This window comes from Polistes canadensis, unplaced genomic scaffold (assembly GCF_001313835.1).
Source record: "Polistes canadensis isolate GaletaPanama2010 unplaced genomic scaffold, ASM131383v1 scaffold_448, whole genome shotgun sequence".
Lineage (NCBI taxonomy): Eukaryota > Metazoa > Arthropoda > Insecta > Hymenoptera > Vespidae > Polistes > Polistes canadensis.
Window position 1 is genome coordinate 21,570 of NW_014569995.1, and position 12,592 is coordinate 34,161.

The 12,592-nt window shown below is 31.0% G+C and overlaps 3 protein-coding genes across 5 annotated transcripts in view; 1 reads left to right on the forward strand and 2 right to left on the reverse strand.

Annotated features, from left to right (window-relative positions):
• Nucleotides 1-2,796: 2,796 nt before the first annotated feature.
• LOC106792484 (active breakpoint cluster region-related protein) lies at nucleotides 2,797-8,941 on the reverse strand. Of its 3 annotated transcripts, none has more exons than XM_014758920.1 (14): nucleotides 8,743-8,941; nucleotides 7,480-8,303; nucleotides 6,854-7,319; nucleotides 6,536-6,770; nucleotides 6,068-6,347; nucleotides 5,815-5,994; nucleotides 5,507-5,722; nucleotides 5,153-5,272; nucleotides 4,809-5,053; nucleotides 4,474-4,735; nucleotides 4,099-4,381; nucleotides 3,749-4,019; nucleotides 3,505-3,676; nucleotides 2,797-3,338 (listed from the first exon to the last, which is right to left on the reverse strand). In XM_014758920.1, the coding sequence occupies exons 2-14, from the start codon at nucleotides 7,591-7,593 to the stop codon at nucleotides 2,919-2,921; spliced, it is 3,264 nt and encodes a 1,087-aa protein (XP_014614406.1). In that variant the 5' UTR covers nucleotides 7,594-8,303; nucleotides 8,743-8,941; the 3' UTR covers nucleotides 2,797-2,918. The 3 variants fall into 3 exon arrangements, with proteins under 3 accessions (XP_014614406.1, XP_014614408.1, XP_014614407.1); XM_014758922.1 differs by lacking the exon at nucleotides 8,743-8,941 and adding an exon at nucleotides 8,477-8,492; XM_014758921.1 differs by lacking the exon at nucleotides 8,743-8,941 and adding an exon at nucleotides 8,421-8,439.
• A 346-nt stretch (nucleotides 8,942-9,287) lies between these two features.
• Nucleotides 9,288-12,477, forward strand: LOC106792485 (armadillo repeat-containing protein 5). The gene is made up of 6 exons (XM_014758923.1): nucleotides 9,288-9,653; nucleotides 9,786-10,006; nucleotides 10,099-10,821; nucleotides 10,911-11,086; nucleotides 11,193-11,454; nucleotides 11,544-12,477. The coding sequence occupies exons 1-6, from the start codon at nucleotides 9,399-9,401 to the stop codon at nucleotides 12,475-12,477; spliced, it is 2,571 nt and encodes an 856-aa protein (XP_014614409.1). The 5' UTR covers nucleotides 9,288-9,398.
• Nucleotides 11,999-12,592, reverse strand: part of LOC106792486 (cytochrome P450 315a1, mitochondrial) — a 5,069-nt gene continuing 4,475 nt past the window's right edge. Inside the window, exon 7 of the mRNA XM_014758924.1 lies at nucleotides 11,999-12,079. Within this exon, the coding sequence (XP_014614410.1) occupies nucleotides 12,053-12,079 (27 nt within the window). The 3' untranslated portion in view covers nucleotides 11,999-12,052. The remainder of the gene's footprint in view (nucleotides 12,080-12,592) is intronic.

Genomic DNA, 12,592 nt, shown 5'->3' on the forward strand with positions numbered 1-12,592 from the left:
AAACATATGTGATAAAAAACGTAAAAGTTTCTTGATTCATACCGTCAAATACATATATATATATATATATATATATATATGATACAAGAGTGTTCTGCGTGAATAAGAAAAAAAAAACAAAATAGTGCACAATAGTACAATAATAAAATAATTATGAACATGGATACAAGTATAGATAGCGACAGAGGTGGATTTCTTTTAAACGATGCACAATCTGTTTCTGGCAAAAAAAAAACTTTAAAAGAGCTCGAAATATTGTTCCTATAATGATAGGCTAAATAATATATTCTTCTAGCGATTTTAAAATTTTGGGCATTCCAGTACGCATGCTTACATTTGTTGGCATATTACGCAGCATTAACGAATTTACAACTAAGATCACATAGATATAGAAGAAGAAATAACAAGTAAGATCACAGCTCTTCGGTGGTTAGAAGCAAGCAAAACAAAGCCAGAATTAAGTAATATGATTCTACATGAAAAAATAAGTTAAAAATGGGTAGCAAACAAATTTAATGATACTGGCTGTGTTTAAAACTATATCATATCAATTTAGAAGCTTACATATATGAAATCTTTTTAATCTTAGAGTACTAAAATATATTATTAAATCCATAAACAATTAAATTACTTCATAATGTAGAATCATTATCTTCGCGCTTGAATACCACCAGTGCAGGTACACCCTGTGTATACATATATATATATATATAGAGAAAAAAAGAATAATAATAATATTAATAATAATAGTAATAGAGTAATAATAATAATAATAATAACAGATAAAATAAAATAAAATAAAATTAATTCATACAAAGTACAACAAATGCTTGGAAACATTTGATGTATCAAACTAAAAACTATTAATAATTATTACACAGAAATTGACATTTGTATATTACAATACTCCCTCCCTCCATCCCTCTCTCTCTCCCTCCCTCTCTCTCTCTCTCTCTCTCTCTCTTTCTCTCTGATATAAGTATTATACCGTAATGTTTGAGATATATAGAATATATTTTTTCGTGTTTGGCAGTACAGTTATTAAATAAGATACTAGAACATGTGCAGAAGAATCCAATCAAAGATTTAATTACGAAAGAATTTTTCTGCAGAGTTTTAAGGCGGATAATTCTTTGCTGCCTAAATTAAAAAGAGATCGTCTTTGACATGTGTTTTTCTTATTTTTTTCTGCTTTCTTTTATCAATAAAATGCATTTAATATGAATTGTATTATATATATATATGTATATATGCGTATATTTAAAGGAACATAGGTTCCTGAAAGTTCACATCTGCTGCAAAAAAACGTCTTAGGAACGTGGAATGAGTTTTTGAGTATACTGATTATTATTATTATTATTAAAGTTATATATAGTTTATACCGTGTGGACATTATTATTATTGCATAAATATAAAAAAGAATACCGCGTATAAGAAAAAATTTAGATTATCATCTGCTAGGAACGCGCGCTTGATATAAGAAAACGTTATTATTATTTTATTATAATTTCTAAAGCGCGCACACACACCAATGATGATGCACCAGACCAGACTTCTTTGCATCTCTCTCGCAGGAAAATTTATCTTTCGAATGGATAGAATTCAATCACGTGGACGATCGTCACTGGAACCTCTCATATATATATATATATATATATATGTGAGTTGAATACAATGTCAAGTAAAAAATATATTATGGATTTCCATTTTTTCTTTTTTCTTTTTTTTCTTCTTCTTTTTGAGAGTAAAAACATATCGATGTTTTTTTAACTCTAACAGAGTCCACTCTTCTAACAATACTTGCATGGATTTTACGATGAAAGCATGTAGATTTATATATATGTGAACAGGCTCTCCAAAAAGGTCAGAATTTTAATACGTTCAACAATGCAATATTTGAAACTTATCGAATCAAAGTTAGTCGACGAGTATCATTGAATGATAGCAAATAGCTTTCTATTGTATTTGATAGTACAGTTATACAAAAATAAATAAGATGCTAGAACGTATATGCGGATAAATTCAATCACGATTGAATTACCACGAATTTTCTATTCAGTTTTATAAACCTTTCCAAAAACCCTGTACATACACATACATACATGCATACATAATTCCGTCAAGAATTTATTTAACAAGGAGCGTTTTGCGATAAAATTGTTTAAGTTCGTAATTAAGCTTTTTTGTTTGTTTCTTTTGTTTCGTTTTGTACACTTGAGACGTTCGTTTTTTCGACAAACGGTAATTATAAGTTTCTTTTTCAATTTTCCTTTTTTAAATATGGAACTTTCTCGTGTTGAACACAGAATATATTGTTACTGTTACTGTTGTTGTATTAAATTATTATTATTACTACTATTACTATTACTATTATATTATTATTATTATTATTATTATTATTATTATTATTATTATTATTATTATATTATTAATATTAATAATATTGTTATTATAATTATTAGCACATAGGAAACTTAATTAAGAATGCATGGATTTTATCGTTAACTCCCCTTGTGTAAGCATTGCCTCCTACTACTGTGTTTAAATATTTCGACTCTCAGGCATTTGCAAGAATAATAATACATCGCGTTATTAATAAAATACGTATAGAAAAAGATTTATCGACTTAAAGCCATTAGTCTCTGCCATTTGTTTTTTCAATTAACATATACATATACATATATTTTATACCGTAGAATTCCCGTACAACGCGAATTCAAATTATACGCCAAAAACATTGAATTAAATTTTTTTTCATTTTGTTGATCACTATGTTATGAATAAATTGTAAATTATATATATATATATATATATATATATATATATAATTCTGGCAAATAAAAATGAGAAATCAATTGAATAAAAATGTGTCAGGCAGCGTTATGGTATTTTCATCGTTTAATAAACAACACTGTCGACTAGAGTGATTGATTATTTAGTTGTTGCATATGCATTTGTAGAAAACAATAAAGTATACCAGCCTGTGCCATAACATCTACAGTACCTGCAGCCAATGGGTCTCGACTTTTAGAATCCGATCGAGAATTTGTACCTGGCCGTAATAGAGTTGGCCCAAATACTGTTGCCAAATTGTGCAAAGACATTTTGTTCTGTCCTTCGTGTTTGTTGACGCGTATTAAATGGGCAAGTAGAAAATCGATAACTGCTTTATTCACGGACGGTAATCCTTCGTATACTCGTCGCAAAGCTGCACCTCTTGATAATTCTCCTGTTTGGAATGCTTCCAAAAATGATGGGTAAAGGGCGTCTGTAAATAATGCTTCCGGCATCTCACGTAAATACAATTTCAATACGCCAGTTACCGAATGTACATCAACCTGCATATAATATATAATATATAATATTGTATATATTAACATATTGTATTATATAGAAAAATTCTTTTTTATAACAGGTAAAATATTAGTCATGATATATGTATTTGTACTTATTTTACAATTTTTGTACTTACGTTACAATAAATTTAGAAATAATTCTACAAACCTCTTTGAGAAGTTGTTCAGCTTCGTATGAATTACTTTCAAATGATTTACGAAGTTTCGTTAAATCAGATGCTGATCCTGATACTCGATATAATCCTACTTCTCCGACACCTCTTCTTTCAACTTCTCTTACGCAGGCAGTTATTATGAATGGTACATCACGTTTTTCTCGTCTACCAAACAGAAATCCGATTATTCGTTTATATAAATTTGATAGAATTATTTTGGTAATCATTAATACATACTTGCAAACTTGTTGTATTCGAGCACCAAATAAGCCTTGAGGTTTAGCCGATGGCACCCGCCTTAATGTTACTTCGCTGGGAACGAATCTAAGAGCTACGTCTAATGTAGCTGGACCCAAACTCAAGGATCTTTCCACTTGATCGGATTGCAACCACGATCTACTTAATCGTTGAATACATTTGCCTCTTAATACTGATCGTGTTCCACATTCTTCATAAAGTAAAATCCTAACATTTTGACTACCTTCTAATTCAACCACAAATGTCTCACCTTTACAAATACAATCAAAAATATATATTATTCACACTGTGTAAAATAAAATAATTGCATGTATATAATAAGAATTTACCCCAAGTCGGAGCTTGACTCCTAATAACTCGGCTTTTAGCTCGTTTAAAGTAATGTCCATAACTATCCACTTCTACGATAATATACAAGTCTCCTATTCTATCTAATCCTGGTGGTGTTAAGCCAAGCAAAGTTAGATGCAAATCTCCAAGTAATAAACTTTCATCACGTCCAGATCTTAATAAATAACTGCCCATGTCTGTTTGTAAATATGTTCGACAAGCTGTAACCCAAGCTTGTAATTCATACATTGTCAAAGGTAGAGGTCCTGGTGGTTGGCCGCCCTTTAATTACAAAATTTTTATACTATTCCTATTTTCTAATAATATTTTCTACATTATATTATAATTTAAATAAGATTTACATATAAATGTACCTGTTGCAATGCTTCCACAGCTTCAATCCATTGAGATCGTTCAAACTCACTGGAGAGAAAGAAAGTATATGCGTTTTGCACTCGATGTTGATTCTTATGCGCTACCCGCATTACTAAATTCGGTGACGCTAATACCAATTGCGCTTCCAGTTCTGCTAATTTTTTACGATTTTTTTCCGAACCTCTACCACCAAGTCTAATTCTTTTTTCGTCATTTCGTTCTTCCCACAATATCTGATCTCTCACTGTACATGCTTGAGATCTGTATAAAAACAAATAATAATAATTATTATTAAAGAATTTGATAATAATGATAAATAATATTATTACAATACCTCAAAGCAACTACATTAGCTGGACTAGTTTCTCGTGGTTCAATACCATCTTCCGTAACAACAGCTTCTGCTACTGGCACGTACCACTTTAACTCAAACGTAAACTTGTCTCTACCGGAAGCTTTATATTTAGCACAAGCAATAACATCGTTAAATAAAAATAGATGCCTCAATTTCCTATGACCATCTGAGAGTTCAACAACGAATGAATTTTTAACTAATCTTCTTTGTGCTCTGTCATGACTCTGTAAAAATAGAAAATAAGTCTCTTTAATATATGACGAATTCGTAGGTAAATATACTTACAAAAAAATATTTAAGTATATAAATATTAAAATTCTTACCGGGAACATTGACTTAGTTTGAATAATATTAAATTCATCAAGAAAATTTCTAGTCATAGCAAGTGCTTCTGATAGCGGTGCATGATCAGCATGATTCATGGGTGTGTGCTTAAGTAGATCCTACAATCAATTGAACAGAGAAATTATCAATACAACAATAAAGATAAGATAAACTCTTGCTTGGATATTAATGGGATATATAATACGTGATTAATATCTCGGTAGAATTCCAAATGTCTTATCGATGCTTTGAAGAAATCAATAAAAATAAAGGAAAATAAATGAAATAAGAGAATGATATTTATCTATAATATAAATTAATTGAATATTTCGTCAAATTATGAATGCACGTACGTGTAAGACTAATGCATTTTTTTGAACACGAGCAACAGGTTTGTGTAGAAGATCTTCGAGAGATAAACCTGGACCTTTAGGAAATCCTCTGAGTCGTATATCTCTAGTGATTTCTCCGAATTGAGTAGAATGAGCAGAACATCTACGAACGGTATCGGTAGCACGAGCATAATTATGTAAAAATGCACCATACAATCCTATATTGCTGGCCATAATCTGTAATTAATTCAAAACAAATATTACAATAATATATAATTGTCGAGACTATTATTCTTAAAATATTATTTATTAATATTATTTAAATATACCTTAAATTGTTCCCCTATAGTAGTCTTAAAATCCCACTTTTCGGTTTTTTTTCTAAGTTCGTCAATGAAGTTTTGATGTAGTTTATGTAATTCAGGAATTTTATAAAACATAGTACCAAATTCTTCTTCTGAAATAACTGGTTGAGACGTCGTTAATGTAGCTCTGATAGCTTTCATGTACTGCAATTTGTTTATTACATTAGTTAGTAAATTATTTATAGTTTATCGGATTAGAAAAAAATGTATTACTTACTTGTAACATAACATTCAAACACTCGACATAAACTGCTTCACTTTCGACTACAGAATTGACGATACACTTGACCATAGATGTTCTATCATCTTCTCTATCTTTACTTTTTTCTTGTCTGCGTGGCGTAGTCGGTGTTGGTGATTCCAAACTTCCTTCACTTAAACTTAATGGTTCAGCATCACTACTCCCAGTTTCATTGTCAGTACTAAGTGCACGTAATAAAATTGGAGGCGCAGGACTAGCACCTTCTTCATCTTCGCTATCCATTGCTGCCCTGTGTCTAGAAAAATAAATATATACATATATATAAAAATTAAGATGTTCAATATATTTACATAGTATATATTAGGTTGTCCCATTAGTTCATATTTGTTGTTTAAGGTTGATTTACTGGGCCACATAGCATGGCGCGAAAAGAACTTATGGGACCATCTAATATTTAAGATTATGAAATAATAATTAACTTACTGTATAAAATAATCTATGTTGACATAGTTGCTTTGATTGCCTGGAGATTCTGGAAGCGATGGTGGTCTACGAGGAGGTGCTCTGGTTGCATTATTATTACCAACAGGTGGAACACGAGCATCAATATAAACATATTCCCCGGTTTGATCCAAAGCTACCGAATCATAGTAAGGTTCTTCTTCTGATGCCTCTGCATCTCCATCTTCTCCATCTTCGTTAATAGTTTTCTCAGATTCTACTTGATTAAAATATAAATGTCAATAGAAGAATATATTATAATAAATCTTTAAATTAATAAGACATTATATAAGATCAAACCTTTTTCATCTTCTTCTTTAAAAGAATTATTAGTTTTATCTTTTTTCGAACTTCCGGTAACTTCGATTACAGTGACATAATTACTTGGCACATCAGGATCACTATTCCTTCTAGTTTCAGGCACTTTTTCAGGACTTCTAGGTATCTCGCTCTTAGGTCTTTTATTAGTTCCAAGTGTAGAACTCAATTCGGAAACACATTTATCCTGAAATTTGCTAATGTCTTCTCGTACTGGAAGAGGTGGCGGAGAATGATCCGTATTTTGACAATGCCCGATATTAGCAGATTCTATGTTATCAGATACATGCTTTCCACTTTGAGGTTCTCCTGAATTCTGCTTATTGTCAAGCAGCGTAGCGTTAGTACTATTAGCCAACTGTTTGTGTCTTTCAACATCGGCTAATAATCGTTCCAAATACTCTACATAGAACTCTTCTTTCTCTAATTCTTCTCTCAACGCTGTTACCTAATAACGAAAATAAAACAAATACTTGTTAATGTCAGCATGTAATAGGAATGGAACTATTCCACTCTAAACGATTACTCTTATCAGTAAGTAAACATCACCGATATATATATATATATATATCATTGTTATCATAAATACGCAAGTAAAATTGAGTTACCTTTTGCTTGTGTTTAACCAAATTAGCTCTAACATCTTCCTCCCAAGCAGCCGGTAATGCGCTATCCGGGAATCTTTGTACCCAGACGCGCTGAAAATCTCCGAAAACGCTCATCGTTTAATACCCTGCTTCTCGTCGTTGTCGTCGTTGTTGTTGTTGAAGAAGAAGAAGAAAGAGGAGGAAGAAAACAAGAAAAAAGAAAAGGAAAATAACAACACTAACTTAGAATGCTGCATACATCTCACACACGGGCGCGGCAATCATAGTCACGCGTCTCTCCCTTTAATTCCTTACGAACCGTAAATCTTATCGATACGACAACGACGTTGACGTTGACGGTGATGGTGATGGTGATGGTGATGATGATGATGATAATGATGATGATGATGATGATGATGATGATGACGAAGATAATAATAACAACAATAATAATAATAATAATGAAGATGCACTAGAATTTAGACGCGAAAATAAATCTCACGTTACAATTAATTGTTCTTTCAACGATAATTTAGTAATATCGCTTTTAAAAATTAAGCTTTTGAACATCGTAGAGCCGCTGTCATCTTGTCGACATCGCACGATGTCGTCTACACCCCGCTTAGGTCACAATCCGATTACTCTCGTATCCTCCACCTCCTCCTCCTCCTGCTCCTCCTCCTCCTTCTCTTCCTCCTCTTCTTCTTCTTCTTCTTCTTCCTCTTCTTCTTCTTCTTCTTCTTTTACTCTTCTTCTTATTATTCTTCCTAACATTTTTCACGCCTCCGCCATATTAGATTTATTTACTCCCAGTTAATATTCATTCATTCAGGGACAAACGAGACCTAGATCAGAAAAAGAGAATTATAACAACTAATGTAAATCAAATTGGGATTTCCCTTTGGTCACAGTAGGAGGGCCTTTTTAATCCCTGGAATATCCGCTCGTTACAAATATATTACGTGTTCTTCCAACCCTATCTCCCACTCTCTTTCCCTCTTTCTCTTTTCCCCTTTACCTATCCTTCTATCCTCTCCACCTACCCCCGATCCGTCCCACTTTTATTTATATGAACAATCTTTCCATTATTTTTCGACCGTGTAATAAATGACCCTCCTTTCCTCCAATCGTTGCAAACATTATTCACTAAATTAATTTGAATTTTATTTAAGGTATTTCCATTACGTAATCAATAAAAGGATCATTATTAAAAAAGATATAACCTATCGTAACTTCTCGATGAATTTAAACGATACATGTATATGTATGTAATGAGTTTAATACCTTCGAATTATTTAATTATCCTACGTAAGAATTGCCGAATCATCATTGAAATATTTCTCTATTAATAACGCGCGAGAGATATGTTATTCAAATATTATTTATGATTACGAATTCTATCTATTTTATTATTTTAATTCACGTTTTTACGTTAGATCAAATCAATTGAAAAGATTCAAATATTTGTATATTTAAAAACTGTAGAAATAATGATGAATCATAAAATGACTTTTATGCACGGATTATGAATAATTATGACATATTATATAAGGTAGATCCGATTTTAAATAATTCCAACCAAATACTCGTTCGGATTATTTTTATAGCGCCACGTTGCATCAATTTTGAGTACTATGAAAAAATGGAGGTTATTTTGAAAATATCCAAAGAAAATAAAAGTAATAATTATAAAAAACTTTGAAATTTATAGAAGAAATGATGAATAATATATTATTATCATTTTTACGTGTATAAAAAAATAAAATGAAGCATGATAATCGTCGAATTGTGTTGAAAAAGTAAAATCTTATTACCTTCATTTTTGACATGTGCTGTACCCACTCTAGCATTTGTCAATCTGCAACAGTGCAACTATTTTGAGGTTATGTATTATTTATAATAAGTACAATTTTAAATAAATTTAAAGGTATTTTCATAAAATGTCATCGCCAAATGAAAAGTCAGATCATTCACTTCTTATAGAATTATCGAAGTACTTAAAAGTCAATTCCAAAAGTGGTATCACTAATTGTTTGGCACGACTGAAAACCGACTCCAAATGCTATAGACAATTTGTTAAAGATGGTGGTCTTAGTATTTTGATTAAATTATTAAGGTCTCAAGATTTGAAAATTTTAAATATGACGTTAAGTTTATTAGCAAACGCATGCTTAATTTCTGATGCTAGAGAAGAGGTAAACATCGTTTCATATATTTTTAACATAATTTTAAATACCAATATATTATAATTTCATGGAACAATTTAACTTCCTTTATACTTATTTATTCGTTCATTTATTTATTTATTTTTTCTTACGTTATTTCAGGTTAAAGGAACTAGAATAGGATATTATATAATTTGCATAATAAAAAAATTAAAATCGGACAGTGCTCTTCAATGTCGTGCTTGTAGATTAATCGGTAATCTAAGCGAATGCAGCTGGCATGCTAAAACTTTGTACGAAGCTGGTTCGATACAGGAACTTTCTAAATTATTACAATCTAAAACAAATACACAAACTTGCCTAATGGTAATCAGAGCGATAAGGTAAATAATTTTAGTAGAATCTAATTGCAATGTTTTTAACGTTACATATTATTTTACTAAGATACTAATATTATTAATTTGTTCTGTTATAGAAATATTTGGAGTATGCATGAAGGTTGTAGAGAAGACGTATTAGAAGCGGGTATAATTAAAAATATAACAGGCTTATTAATAATAGCTAATAACAAAGCTATTGTAAGTATAAAATATACAGAATTAATAGAAGTATGTTTAAAAGCTATGTGTGCATTTCTTATCTGTCTGGATCCTCGTTGCGGAGAACAAATGCAAGGAGAAAAAGATTTAGAAGGATACAAATGCATCGTCGACGGTTGTAATAGAAATAATAAATTGGCTATTAAATGCCTTTGTAATCTTAGCCAAATAGCAGAATGTCGCCCTAATCTTGGATCTTCAGGAGCGATAGAAATTTTAATATCTTTAATGGAGAAACATTCAAAAGTCCCCAAAGAATTATTAGCGAGTTTATGTATGTTTTGTCGAGAATCGGTTAATCGTGCTAAAATTAGAAACAATGCTGGCTTGGAACTCATGCTCACGTTTTTAAGAAAAAACGAAATGGAACAATATCATCCTACGTTATTACACGCTCTCGCACAATTTATATACGACGATCAAAGTATTTTAATAATGATTAATAATGGATTATTCGACGTGCTGAACGTTAAATTAAAGAAAATGGTTGAAAATGCATTGGAAAATAGAAAAGAACAAGAAATATCTACGAAACGAAATTATTTATCGTCTTCGGATAGAAAGATGAGTTTAAAATATTTAAAATCAGAGATAGGACGGTTAGTGTTATTATTTACTTATTTTTGATCTATTAATTACTATCTTTATGTGATTATTTATTTATAAACAAGGAAAATATAATTTTCAGGTTCAGCGTAGATTATCCTAAAGACGATTGGAGTCCGTCTAGTTCGACAAGCTTTTTCTCTTCTCCTTCTAGTACACCACCATTACCATTTTATGATTCTGCGGAAACGGATGAAAATGCGGAAGATAATTATAGTCCTGTTTGTAGTGACACAGAATGGGAAAATTATGAAGAAGGTATATGTATATTAATACTTTGACCAAGATTCTATTATCTGTTAATTTAGAATTTCTTTTGAAAATATTATTTAATAATGTACGTTTAACGTTTTATCTTATACAGAACCACAAGAAGAGGTTGAATCCTTAAAAAGCTGTAAATCGTTACCGATCGAAGAAGATGAATCTCGTGACTCAGGAACATTTCATAAGTTTACTTCTTCCGAATACACAAGTGCGTGGACTTTAGCTTTATTAAACAGATTGAGTCTTTTTAGCGAGCCTATAGAAAAATTAGTTGATCCTATGACAATTGGACCATTATCTTCGTACATTCGGTATTCCAAAAATTGTAAAGCTTCTAAAATACTTACAAGAATATTAAGGTAAATAAGAAGATTAATAATATTAATTAATAAATATGATAAATGATAGATAAGAGGTATTAATTGTTTAAATGGTTTTCTTTTTTTAGAAATAGCGCTTATTTAATTCCATTGGTCAAACAAGGTTTTGCCTTTGAAGCCCAAACTTTATATGGCTCGGAATATTACACTCGACAACTGTGCGCTTTAGGAGAAACCGGTGGGGTCATAGGAGAGCTTACTTCTATATTAATTCGTGGGGAGGATTCTCACAAGACAATGGTCGCTATATCAATACCTTTTATAATTAAGTCTAAAGTTCATTTAAAATTTTTATTAAACAATAATGGCGGTTTAAAATTAATATTAGATATATTAAACGATAGAGAACACGCTTTGAACGAGAATGCTGTTTGGTCAATTTGCCAATTGGCAAATACATTGCAAATTCGCCCTGAATTCAACGACAAGGGTTTAATACCAGATACGGTTACAACCGATTATCCAAAACTTTACGAATGTCTTCCAAAGCCGTCAATTGTTACGTTTGAATTAGATGATGGTACAACGGTTGACGCATGTAGAAAAACCTTGTGTCAAAAGTCAGATGCTTTTTCCGCTATGCTCGAAGGAAATTTTTCTGAATCTGGAAAAAGACGCGTTAAATTGAAAAATACGTCGAAGGAAGGACTAAACGTATTAATTTCAGCTATGAACGGTGCTACTTTGCAAAATACGACTATAGAATCACTTTTAGATGCTGCCTTATTAGCAGATAAATTTTTAATGTCTGATATTACGGATACTTTAACGGCAAATTCAATAGCTATGCTTAGTCATGAAAATTTCAGTCGAGCATGGAATTGGGCTAGAAATAATTCTTGTTATGAACTTAAAATTTGTTGCGTCAAGAGATTTCTATCGACAAAAATGTCTAAGACTGAAAGGATCCAAGCATTTCGTGAATTTTCTAATGAAAATACTTTTCCTGAATTTTTGGATGATATTAAAGAAATTATTAATAGTTGTTTGTGCCAACGTTAATTTAATTCATTGTAATTAAGCCTAATTGTGATATGATATAAATATATTAATCGTATATATGTATGTGTGTGTATGTATTATGTACACACACACACACACGTATATATATATATAT

Excerpts from the sequence above, each read along its gene's own strand:
- LOC106792484 (XM_014758920.1), bottom strand. The coding sequence starts at position 7,593 with ATGAGCGTTTTCGGAGATTTTCAGCGCGTCTGGGTACAAAGATTCCCG. Across the intron at positions 7,320-7,479 it reads TGGTTAAACACAAGCAAAAG|GTAACAGCGTTGAGAGAAGA; the intron begins GTAACTCAATTT and ends TTTCGTTATTAG. Across the intron at positions 6,771-6,853 it reads TAAAGAAGAAGATGAAAAAG|AATCTGAGAAAACTATTAAC; the intron begins GTTTGATCTTAT and ends TTAATCAAGTAG.
- LOC106792485 (XM_014758923.1), top strand. The coding sequence starts at position 9,399 with ATGTCATCGCCAAATGAAAAGTCAGATCATTCACTTCTTATAGAATTA. Across the intron at positions 9,654-9,785 it reads TTTCTGATGCTAGAGAAGAG|GTTAAAGGAACTAGAATAGG; the intron begins GTAAACATCGTT and ends ACGTTATTTCAG. Across the intron at positions 11,455-11,543 it reads ATACTTACAAGAATATTAAG|AAATAGCGCTTATTTAATTC; the intron begins GTAAATAAGAAG and ends TTCTTTTTTTAG.